At 44.3% G+C, this 10,281-nt stretch overlaps 2 protein-coding genes across 3 annotated transcripts; one reads left to right on the forward strand and one right to left on the reverse strand.

Moving 5' to 3' along the window:
- Nucleotides 1-1,042: 1,042 nt before the first annotated feature.
- NDUFS6 (NADH:ubiquinone oxidoreductase subunit S6) lies at nucleotides 1,043-8,313 on the reverse strand. Of its 2 annotated transcripts, XM_042798231.1 has the most exons (4): nucleotides 8,176-8,313; nucleotides 7,259-7,312; nucleotides 3,140-3,262; nucleotides 1,043-1,189 (listed from the first exon to the last, which is right to left on the reverse strand). In XM_042798231.1, exons 1-4 carry the CDS (start codon nucleotides 8,311-8,313, stop codon nucleotides 1,124-1,126), a joined length of 381 nt encoding a protein of 126 aa, XP_042654165.1. In that variant the 3' UTR covers nucleotides 1,043-1,123. The 2 variants fall into 2 exon arrangements, with proteins under 2 accessions (XP_042654165.1, XP_042654166.1); XM_042798232.1 differs by lacking the exon at nucleotides 7,259-7,312.
- Nucleotides 8,314-8,378: 65 nt separating this feature from the next.
- Nucleotides 8,379-9,080, forward strand: MRPL36 (mitochondrial ribosomal protein L36). Its single transcript, XM_042798233.1, has 2 exons — nucleotides 8,379-8,451; nucleotides 8,567-9,080. The coding sequence occupies exons 1-2, from the start codon at nucleotides 8,390-8,392 to the stop codon at nucleotides 8,865-8,867; spliced, it is 363 nt and encodes a 120-aa protein (XP_042654167.1). The 5' UTR covers nucleotides 8,379-8,389; the 3' UTR covers nucleotides 8,868-9,080.
- Nucleotides 9,081-10,281: the final 1,201 nt, after the last annotated feature.

Consider the following 10,281-nt stretch of genomic DNA (forward strand, 5'->3'; position numbering starts at 1 on the left):
GAACAGTTCAGACCTTGCTTTAAGCCTGACTGTGTTGGTTCAACTTCATCTATAAATTGACACAAGCACGTTCAGCAGTTCAAAGCCCACATAATTTGGTTCAATTTGATACCACATCAATTTAACCAAAGTTATATAAACAGCAGGTTTAGAATCGCACCCCATTAAACTTTGGCCAAACAGCAATTACTACATGGGACCATGTTCCATCACCAGCATTTAAATTTAATAAAAAAAAAAAAAAAAAAGTCACCAACAACAGATTAAATTGCTCTCCGGAACGAAGACAAAAAGCTCAGACCTTCCTCCTCCTCCTCCAGACACACACTCTGTTTGAGAGTCATGCTTATATGAAGGAATGCTACATAAGTGAAATTAAGCAAGAAGGTAGATGACATCTCACAACCAGGCTCACACAGCCGAGGTGGTGTCACACATAGGTGAATGCTCTCATTGTCAGATTACTAGTATTAAAGTAGCAGAAGCTGCTACCTGTAATGAAGTAATCTGTACTTTGAATCTGACAAGACCCGGTTCCTAAAGAGATTTCAAGGGCGTGAATCCCAAGCAGAATCAGATATTTATAACTCCCATCCTCTCAACTGGAAGACAAATGCTTATGTCCTCACCTTTCATGTGTGCCAACTTAAGTAGTTCTCCAGCTCACACTGATTACCTCTCTCAGGCACTGGCTGTTTCTTTTAAGCAAGTAACAAGTGTAGTTACTTAATTCAGGGCTAACAGTCTTGCTTCCAGGAGTAAGTGTTCCAATGCTGAGTATCATAGTATTTTTGTGCTTCCATTTGTGAATCTAGCTATAGATACTAGGCCATGAATAAATTAAGTGTCAAACAATGCCAAACATCCAGGATAATTAATACCCCAGCAAACATTTACATCTAATTCGGTGTTGAAAAGAATATAAATCTACCCAGTACAAACCAAACCTACGCCGCAGCTAAATGCTACTTCCAAGCCTGCGAGAAGTCTGCCGAGGTACAGACTGGACTTTCCATAGTTAAGATAAACACAAACACTAATCTTGGGTTTCCAAATATATTCTTTATTTATAGTTAAACATTAACATCTGAAGAGTAATCTGCAAGCACACAGGAATAACCTTTCAGTGATGTTTCTGTTTAAACTGAAGTCCACAGTAGCCACACGTTCCGGTCTTTGTATCTTTGTCCTGCAAAAATATAAAAATACAACAGCTGCTAGTTTCACTTTACAAAACTTTCAGAAATCACAAATTTTCTCTTCTTTATATGTGCCATCTTAAAACAGACCACTATAGCTGAGGTACAGAGTTTAATCTTATTTGAAACACTGGAAGTAAGAACAGTGGTATGAGGTTCATGCTTGATTTCTGTAACCTAGGCAGCTTCCCTTCTGCCAGCCTTTGAGCTAGCAGGCCTAATCTCAACAATATAATTTTAGAATCAAGCCAAGCGGTACCTCTTCAGCAATAAAGGATCTTCTTACCGAACCGGTCATCTAAGTCAGTTCAGCCATACCCATTCCAATATTTTAAAAAGATAATTTCATAATTATTTTAATACATAATATGATTTGGCATTTCCAATTTATATCTAGACAGGAATTTTGGCTACTAACGTAGTCTGACAGTTAGTTGCAGGAAGGAAGAAATTTCAGTATGATTCCAGGAGATATTCTGAAAGAAAACATTTCAGTGAAAAGTAGCAGTAACTACTGTGCAAAATTTTATTCTTCTCTCCAAAAGATACATATAATTTTTTTTAAATTTAGAAGTGTGACTACTGCAAGCCATTGTTGTAGTCCTCTTCAGCATGACAAAAGACAAGACAGTTAAATAAACACTATGGGATCTTCTGTTATTTAGCAACCTGACTATTTGCAGTCATGAAATGAAGTAAATTCATGGTTCCCTTTCCTTAATACAGGATTAAAAGTGAAAAATCCAGACTACCCTCCACCCCCAAAAGCCTGTATTTTAAGTGCTAGGGCTAGGGGAAACAAGCTGGTCTAACACCATTCTCTCTTTGCAGACATTAGCTTTCAAGAACTAAACCACAGATGTCTTGCAATTTGATTGTTAACACAAAAAGATAAAAAAAAAAAAAAAAAAAAAAATCACAAAAACTAAAGCATTCCTCAAGAAGAGCATGGCGCAGATCAAACAAATCAATGTAAGTGCAGCCAATCAGCAGTGTGCTACAGAAGTTAACTGAAGACTGAAGAATACAAGCTTCCCAAGTTTTATGAATTATAACCTCCAAGCATTTAATTTAACATTGTTCAAAGTCAATCATTATAAAGTGTTTACTTTGTTCAAAACAGAAATTCTGGTGATTACACCGAGGAGTTACAACAACACTGACACTAAAGGACACCAGCTCTCGCCCACCATTCTTTTGGGTATTGAGCAAACGTCCAAGTTTAAGTGAGAAAGCAAAGATTTTAAGACATCTGCAGTCACAGTCTGCCTGAGAACAGTACCTAAGCAACAGGTCATCCTTGAGTCCACTGAGGTCATATGACAGTACTACTCTCTAGAATAGGAACACAACGCACTGGAAACTATCACTACTGTCAGGGAAGCACGAAGATAATAAGACATTTATTGTGCACTGATTCTCTGACCATGATGGAAACCCTCAATCTTCAGAAACACCAAGATTCCCAAGGAGTAAAAGAGGTTTTTGGTGTGTTTCTCCCCCCCCCCCCCCCCCCTTTCTTGACCATGCAGAATTCAAAATGAATTGCATATTCCTAAGAATACTGCAAATGTATCCTCAATCTACATAGTAGCATTTAAATAATTTGAAGAAATTTCTCAGAACACAGCTAGCATATTATTTTTTGCTCACAAGGCACCGCTTGTTCATATTACATCATAGTTAATCTATTTAAAACCAAAAAAAAAAGGGAAGATTGTCCCATCAAACAAATCAAAATCAAGAGCAAGAAATGCCTGGGATCTTCAAATGGAAACCCTCTAGCTCTGAGTAGAAATTTTAATTTTACAATAGGCACCAAGTAAAATTAACACCCCAGTTGGTTAATCCTTTTACTTTGTTAAATTAACATGCCAAAAACTAAATGATCTGACAAACAACTGACAGGCAAAACACATACGCAGATCAAAAGATATTACCAAGTTTATGTATACTTTAGGATGTCCCAAAGCTCCACCACCACCATCGCATGATACCACTCTGCTTTCAACTTCACTCACAGGCTGCTCTGCTATCAAATCAATGGCAAAATTCTTGTTCACCTGTAAGAAAAAAGGGAAGCTTTCAAATACCTTCCCCACTCAGACAGAAAGCAATTGCTATTTACCACCTCCCCACGCAGTTCCACTATAGCCATTTTGAGAAGTTCCTGCTTGTGTTTACTCCCACCTCCTCCACCAACTCTTAGGCTGTGCTACAAGCCAGATCAGTGAACTAAGCATGTTAAACTCTGCAAAAGTAAACCCATTCCCCTGATACACAGGCCACATCAGTGCTCAGGTTTACAACATGACCTTAAGCAGATTCAGCAGAGGTGAGCGGGAACACAGCAGCCAAGCAGCCAAGAACAGAAGATATTTAACTGACATTGCCTCCGTATCGTGCTTTAGTGACTACAGGATAACACTGCAAAAGGCCCACTGCTGATAAACTCAAAAATAATGGTGGGACAAGTAAGGTCAGGAGTGAGATAAAACAACTGCTGGTAATTCAGAGCCTCTTACCATGCACCTTATTCTATCACTGCACAGGAACCTCAGGAAAACATGAGCGTGGTACATAACAGTCAGCAAGGCAAATCGTTATGCATTAGAAAACAGAAAAACCTCTAAATGTTACTAGGCCACTCTGTAATCCCATCTTATACACACTTCCTGAATATGCACATCGCTGACCAAGTCGGGCTTTTTCCTAGTGCACGTCTGCGTGGCCTGGCAAACGTATCCACCTCCGGACAGGCCTGCGATGCAGCAACTTGCGCCTCAGCAGGACCCACAGCACCCGGCCACAGCGCTTTCCTCCCTCATCCACACCAGCCTCTTCCAACCCAGTCTGCACCAGCACCGAGCAGACAACCAGCCCAACGCCTCAGGTAAATACGCTCCGAGAGGGGCCAGCTTTTTTTCAAAGGCATTGTTATATACGCAAGAATATAAAATCACATGCACAGCCAAAAAAGGTACCTTGTGTATACGGTTCATAAACATGCTGGTATTTGAATGAAAATGAGATTCTTAGGAAAAAGATAGCCAAGAGTCCATTGAAAGAATCCCGAAGGACTACAATGGTATTTTTATATATTTCTAGTACACAACAACTTAGGATCTTTCACCAAGCCCCCAATTAAATCTCCCGAGAATTTGCATTCTTGGTATAGCAGTAGAAAAGTCAAGTTTTGCCAACAACTAGATTTTTCTTTACCTAAAGATGATGATAGCTAAATAAAGTTAATGAAAAATTAGCTTTCAGTATTGAAGCAAATTGGCAATATCAAGAACCTCACTGCCTGTGTCCTATGTCCACAAGTCTCATGTAATCTTTGCCAGCCTGCAAGAATTTTTACTGCTGCTTTTAATAATGCTCAAAATTGTGCATCCTTTATTTCATGCTAAAGAAAGAGGGAGATAGCACCATGATGCACCTCTGCTTCAAGACCAGAAACAGAACTCCACTCCTCCCAACATTTCTCAACCACAAAGGTATTTGTGGGGAGAGGGAAGAAACCAGAACCTCTCATCCACTGTACAGCTATGATTTGTCTGTGGTTCAGCCTATTAAGCAAGTGAATCTAGGAATTTGCAGGGAAAGCATGCCAGAAAAAAAAAAAAAAAAAAAAAAAGAGACAGAAAAACTGTGAGGGGGGAAAAAAGTAGTGGTTTCAGTTACATCATGTCCCTTTAATTGAAGCACAGCAGTAGTTAGCAGGACAGGGCTGTTTCCCTCAGCACATCCAAATGCTCCTTGCCCAATGCATAATTCAGTGAGCAATTTTCTTCCTGGTCATAGTGCCAGTTTGACAATCCCATTGCTGCCTCTTTCCACCTACTCGCCTGTACCAGTACATGGTCTGGGAGGCTAAGAGGTAAAAACTTGGAATTGACCCAGGTCCAATCATCCAGAGGAAAGGCAGGACCAACTCCGAGGTCAGCTCTCGCAGCTTCAGCTGCTGCACCAGCCCAACAGAAACAGCCAAAGCAGAAACAGCGGTGTTGAATTAGGTCCTGTAGTACCTTAGTAACTGTATGAGGGCAGGATGATCCTAGTCAGACTGCAGCAGATAGAGTTTAACAGTTGCCATGCTCAGTTTTCTCAGAGCTACTTGCTTTATGCCCCTGACAGAGTGTACTAATTCTCTGGTTCTGCAGATCCAGCACAGGGAACAATGATTTTAGCTGAAACACGTGGATTTCATTAACAATTGGGCTCGTAGAACTAAAGGGAAAATAGCCACACACTCTGGGCCATGTCCCCAGGCCTGGCCACCACCCAGAGAGGCCACGTGCAGCACCCAGGTGTGGGCCCAGACATCCTCACTGAGGGCACCTGCATCCAGAAGCTGCACCCCCAGACAAAAAAGCTGCCGAGGCTGCACCGGGCCAATCACAAGCCAGACTTGACCATCTGGAGCGTACTGAAGGCAAAGAGAAGAAGCAACCAAGAAAGTAGTCACCAACTTCACAGGCTGGCTTTAGCTTCACAAAAAAAGACACCATTCAGACTACAGACACTGCCGTGAAACCCTGATACTAGCAGCTGAAACACTCTGGAGGATAATAGCGAAGCCCCTGGAAAGAGATCCCATTAATGAGCACAGATGAGGATTGTTTTCATATTTAACATGTAAATTTTGTTTCAATTTCACAACTGAAATCTAACATTAAAACTTGCTCAGCAAACTTAGTGCTTGTCCTTTGCTGGAGAAGGAAAAATTGAGCTGAACTGAAAACCCTGGATGTTCCTCACCACAGTCTAAAAATCAGCTGCTGGCAGAGGCACATCAGAGGGACCAGTGCCCTATGGAGAATTTGGCTTAAGGAGTATTTCCTACAGAGTTACAGAAGTAGCACAGAAGCAGGCATTGCATATGGAAGAGACCTACTTTGCCACTATCCTCCCAGAAGTAAACTACGTTAGCATTTTAAGTGACATTTTCATTTAACCACTTCCCATGTAGAATCCCCATTTTTGCCACACAGCACAAGCTAAAGTGTAACCATGATACAGTGAGGTAAACTCAATATGAAAAACTCCAAAATCAGCATAAATTGCTTCAGGTTAATTTAGGAAGGGAGTAATTACACACAACTACATTAAAAATCTACCACACCTGATATTTAATGCCTCTACTAAACATACACATTTATAATATTAACACTAAGGCACTAATCAGATGCTCAAGAACTGAGCAACACAATTTATCTGAAACAATTTTGTTTCTCTCCCAAACACCAGCAGATCCTTCATGGAGCTGTGCTGCTCAATCATTAGAGACAGCTCAGTGCTAAAGGACTCAAAATTTCACATACCCATTCTATTGATAAGGAGCAGCAACAGTCCCACAAGATAATTCACAAAGTAGCACATTTAACTGATGTTGGTGTTACTAGACTTTGCCTTTGAGGCTTCATTATTTCAGGCTACTCTAAATTTTAGTTTTATTTGTTACATCACTGTTTCAGCAAATGCTTCCCAGGATCTGGAAATGGCCTACTTAAAAACTTGGTTTGGGTAAAGATCAAGATTTTAACTATGCAGAAGCAAATTAAGCTCCAAAACACGCATTTTAGCAGATATATAGATGCCCAGGTCAGCAGAGCTTTTAATGATGGGATTTTTCTGAACACAAATGGCACTAAAAACATGCTTAAAGTTTTAAGAAAACACATGCTTAGAACAAAAAGTGGTAAAAGTTTAAGATGCTCAAATGCCTACAACTTCCACAGCCTAAATGTAAGCACTGAACAGGTGCAAGGCAAGCCTTGAATTTTGCAAATTTGACAAAAGTAGGGAAGTACACAGAAGTTACTGTAAGCTGTCTTAAAAGAAGACTTTTCACTGTAGAGAAAAAAACCACTGAAACCCAAAAATCCAAAACAATTTGTTTTTGACAGGTGGTTTCTTGTTTGGTTGGTTTTGATTTTTGGGTTTAGTTGGTTTGTTGATTGTTTAATGACAATCAAGTTGAGGATATCAATATAAAGTATAAAAACACTCCACAAACCACTCCCTCTCCCATGAGTAAAAGTAGAATCAGTTACCTCCTTTTGTCGTCCAGCAAATCTAACTCTTCTATAATCCTTTTCTTCATATACCTAAAGTATAAAATAAACCTGATCTTATTTAAAAAGGAATAACCAGAAAAAAAAGAACAAAAAAAGCTTACAACACTGTCACAACTAAATAGTTTAAATCTTGTCCTCAGCTTCAAGCATTGCCATCATCTTACAAGCACATACTGCACAGAAAAAGTAAGTTTCTACTTCTCTCGCACAGGAGAATACATTTTAGGCTGAAAAGCAGAAAAGGGGTGTGCGTGGTGTGTTTAAAGCCAGTAAACAGAAGCCTTAGCCCTAACCACAAAGATAATGCTCATTGCTTATGACAGTGTTCCTTGATGCCACACTGCCATCTGGAAGGTGAACTAACCTAGAAAAATCAAGTTTCACATTTATCGATGTTCGAGTTAGGTAATCCCACGAAGAACCTTCCCACGCTGGCTCCACCAGCCATGCCTCTTCCACCTCTCCGCCAGGCACCGCGCAAACCTCCCTCCTCCGCACGCTGCCCCGCTCCCACGCCGCGGGGCGGAGAGAGGGGAGCCCCCGGGCACGGACCCCACGGCACCCCCCGCCTGCCCCAGGCCGCGGCCCCCGGCAACGGCTCATCGCCCCGCTCCTCCTTAACCGCCTCCGCTTTGACACCGCGCGTACCCCTGGCCTGGGTACCGCTTCAGGGCGTTAATTCCCCACAGGGCGCGCCAGACGGAGGGGCCTACCGCAACCGACCTCCCGCAACCGACCTCCCGCAACCGACCTCCCGCAACCGACCTCCCGCAACCGACCTCCCGCAACCGACCTCCCGCAACCGACCTCCCGCAACCGACCTCCCGCAACCGACCTCCCCGGGCGGCGCCGGCCCCTGCCTCCTCCCCCCGCAGCCCCCACCCCGCGGTCACCTGCCCCGTATGCGTCACCAACTCGCCGGTAGCGGAGACCCGCACGCCATAAGGCCGGACAGCAGCCGCCACCGGGCGGGACCGCAGCGAGCGACACAGCGGCCGCAAGCAGCGAAAGGTCGCGGCGGGCGCCGCCATCTTGAAACGGACACGTGACACACGCACTCGCCCCGCCCTTCGCCGCCCTCGCGCTTTTCCGCCGCGCCGCGCGCGCATGCGCGGTGCTGGCCGAGGCGCGGAGCGGCGGGCAAGGGGCGCGGAGCAGCGCTGGTGTCGGTCAGTGCCCGGCGCCCACTCGGGGGGGGCCGGCGGGAGCGGAGCGGGACGGGACGGGACGGGTGCCCTCACCGGTGCCCTCACCGGTGCCCTCACCGGTGCGCTGTCCCCGCAGGGCGCGGAGCATGCTGTCCTTCCTGGCCAGGGCCGCCGCCGGGCCCCTCCGGTCTCTGGGCCGCTCGCCCTTCTGCTCGCTGGCCGCGCCGGCGGGCCGGGCCCTGCCGCGGTGGTGGGGGGCGGCCGCCCCCCGCTGCCTGCTGGCCGGGCCCCCGCCGCCCGGGCAGCTGATCCTGGCGGGGCTGAAGACGAAAACGTCGCTGAAGAGGCGCTGCAAGGACTGCTTCTTCGTCCGGCGGCGCGGGCGGCTCTACGTCTACTGCAAGACCAACCCCCGGCACAAGCAGCGGAAGCTGTAGCCCCGCGGCCGGGGCGCCGGGAGCCCCCCGGAGCCCCTCCAGACCCGGGGTGCTGAGGGCTGAGCCGGGAGGCCGCGGCGCTCGGGACCTCTCGTCACCTTGGCCGCGACGCCTGGCGCGGAATCGCCTCGCTGTGAAGTTAGTGAGGGGGCGAAGCCGGACCGCCCGCCTCGGAGGTGCGCTTGTGTTTTAATTAAAGCGAAATGAAAATGAGCGCTGCTGATTGTGCATTTATTGCAACATACTATGAGACTTTCTTAAAACAAAACAAACAAACAAACAAAAAAACCCCAAACGCTAGATACTGAAAGCTGTTAGAACTGAAAGTTTTGAACTCAAGTGGGCTCCTAAGTGGCAAATAAATACCTTACATCGAAAGATAACGTTCTAGCTTTTGGCTTGGCTCGTAGGTGAGGTAAAAACGTATTGTGAGTTGCAGCAAACATCCCATGTAGCTTCAGTAATGCCAATGCAAATAACCCTGCCTGATTACCACTGTGGCTTTTGAGCAGTGATGGTGGTGTTTTAATCAGTATAAAGTAATCAACACTTTTTTTTTTCTTTAAGTTTCTGTGTCTGAAATCATTATTTAATGATACATCGATCATTCACAGTGTATTTGGAAGCGTTCTTAGCCTCATCTTCCTTCTGAGAAGTGCCCTCTGATGTTTCTGGTGTACCTACTATTCTCCACTTTCTTGAGCCTTAACCCAAATAAAAAGGCAGTATGTAGGAATCGTTGCCTTTTAGGTGGTGTTTGTAAACCATTTTCTGTAAGTGTTTACAGCAAAGAAGATAAAAATAGTAATTTCAGATTCCAGATAATTTGCCTTAAGATTCTGCAAAGCTGTAGGCTCACTCACCTAAATCAGTGAGGCTTTAGTATGATCCTTTTTTTTTTTTTTTATAGACAACTTTTCCTGTGTCCCTTGAAATAACGCTCTCCTAATAGAGGTGTGGGGAAAATGACTGGGAACAGTTAACACCTCGGATGTCATGTAGCCAAGCATACTGTTAAATGCAAGCTTTAATGGACTGGTAACCATGGATTACAATTAGACTGCCAAAATTGCTACCAACCCCAAAGGTGTTCCTCGTGCTTCTGAATATGGCTGTGCTTGAGGCAGGAGTGTTCAGTCTTCCCGTGAACCCCTAGTTCTCAAGGTACCAAACTGAACTTTTGGACAGCTATCAAAGTTACTGTTACAAGTTTGTCAGAGTATTGTGTGTGTCCCCAACTTAGAAGTTGGTTGAGCACGGTGTTTGAAGTTGCTGTAACATGATGACTTGAAGAACTTTTCTGTCCAGTTATAAGCCCACAACTTTAAAATGGCTGTAACTTTTATAATTACTTTTTTTTTTTTTTTTTTTTTTTTTTAATTAGGTGCTTGGTAGACAGTGAGCAGCTAAGCCT

The sequence above is a fragment of the Tyto alba genome, unplaced genomic scaffold, assembly GCF_018691265.1.
Source record: "Tyto alba isolate M040663 unplaced genomic scaffold, T.alba_DEE_v4.0 Super-Scaffold_27, whole genome shotgun sequence".
Lineage (NCBI taxonomy): Eukaryota > Metazoa > Chordata > Aves > Strigiformes > Tytonidae > Tyto > Tyto alba.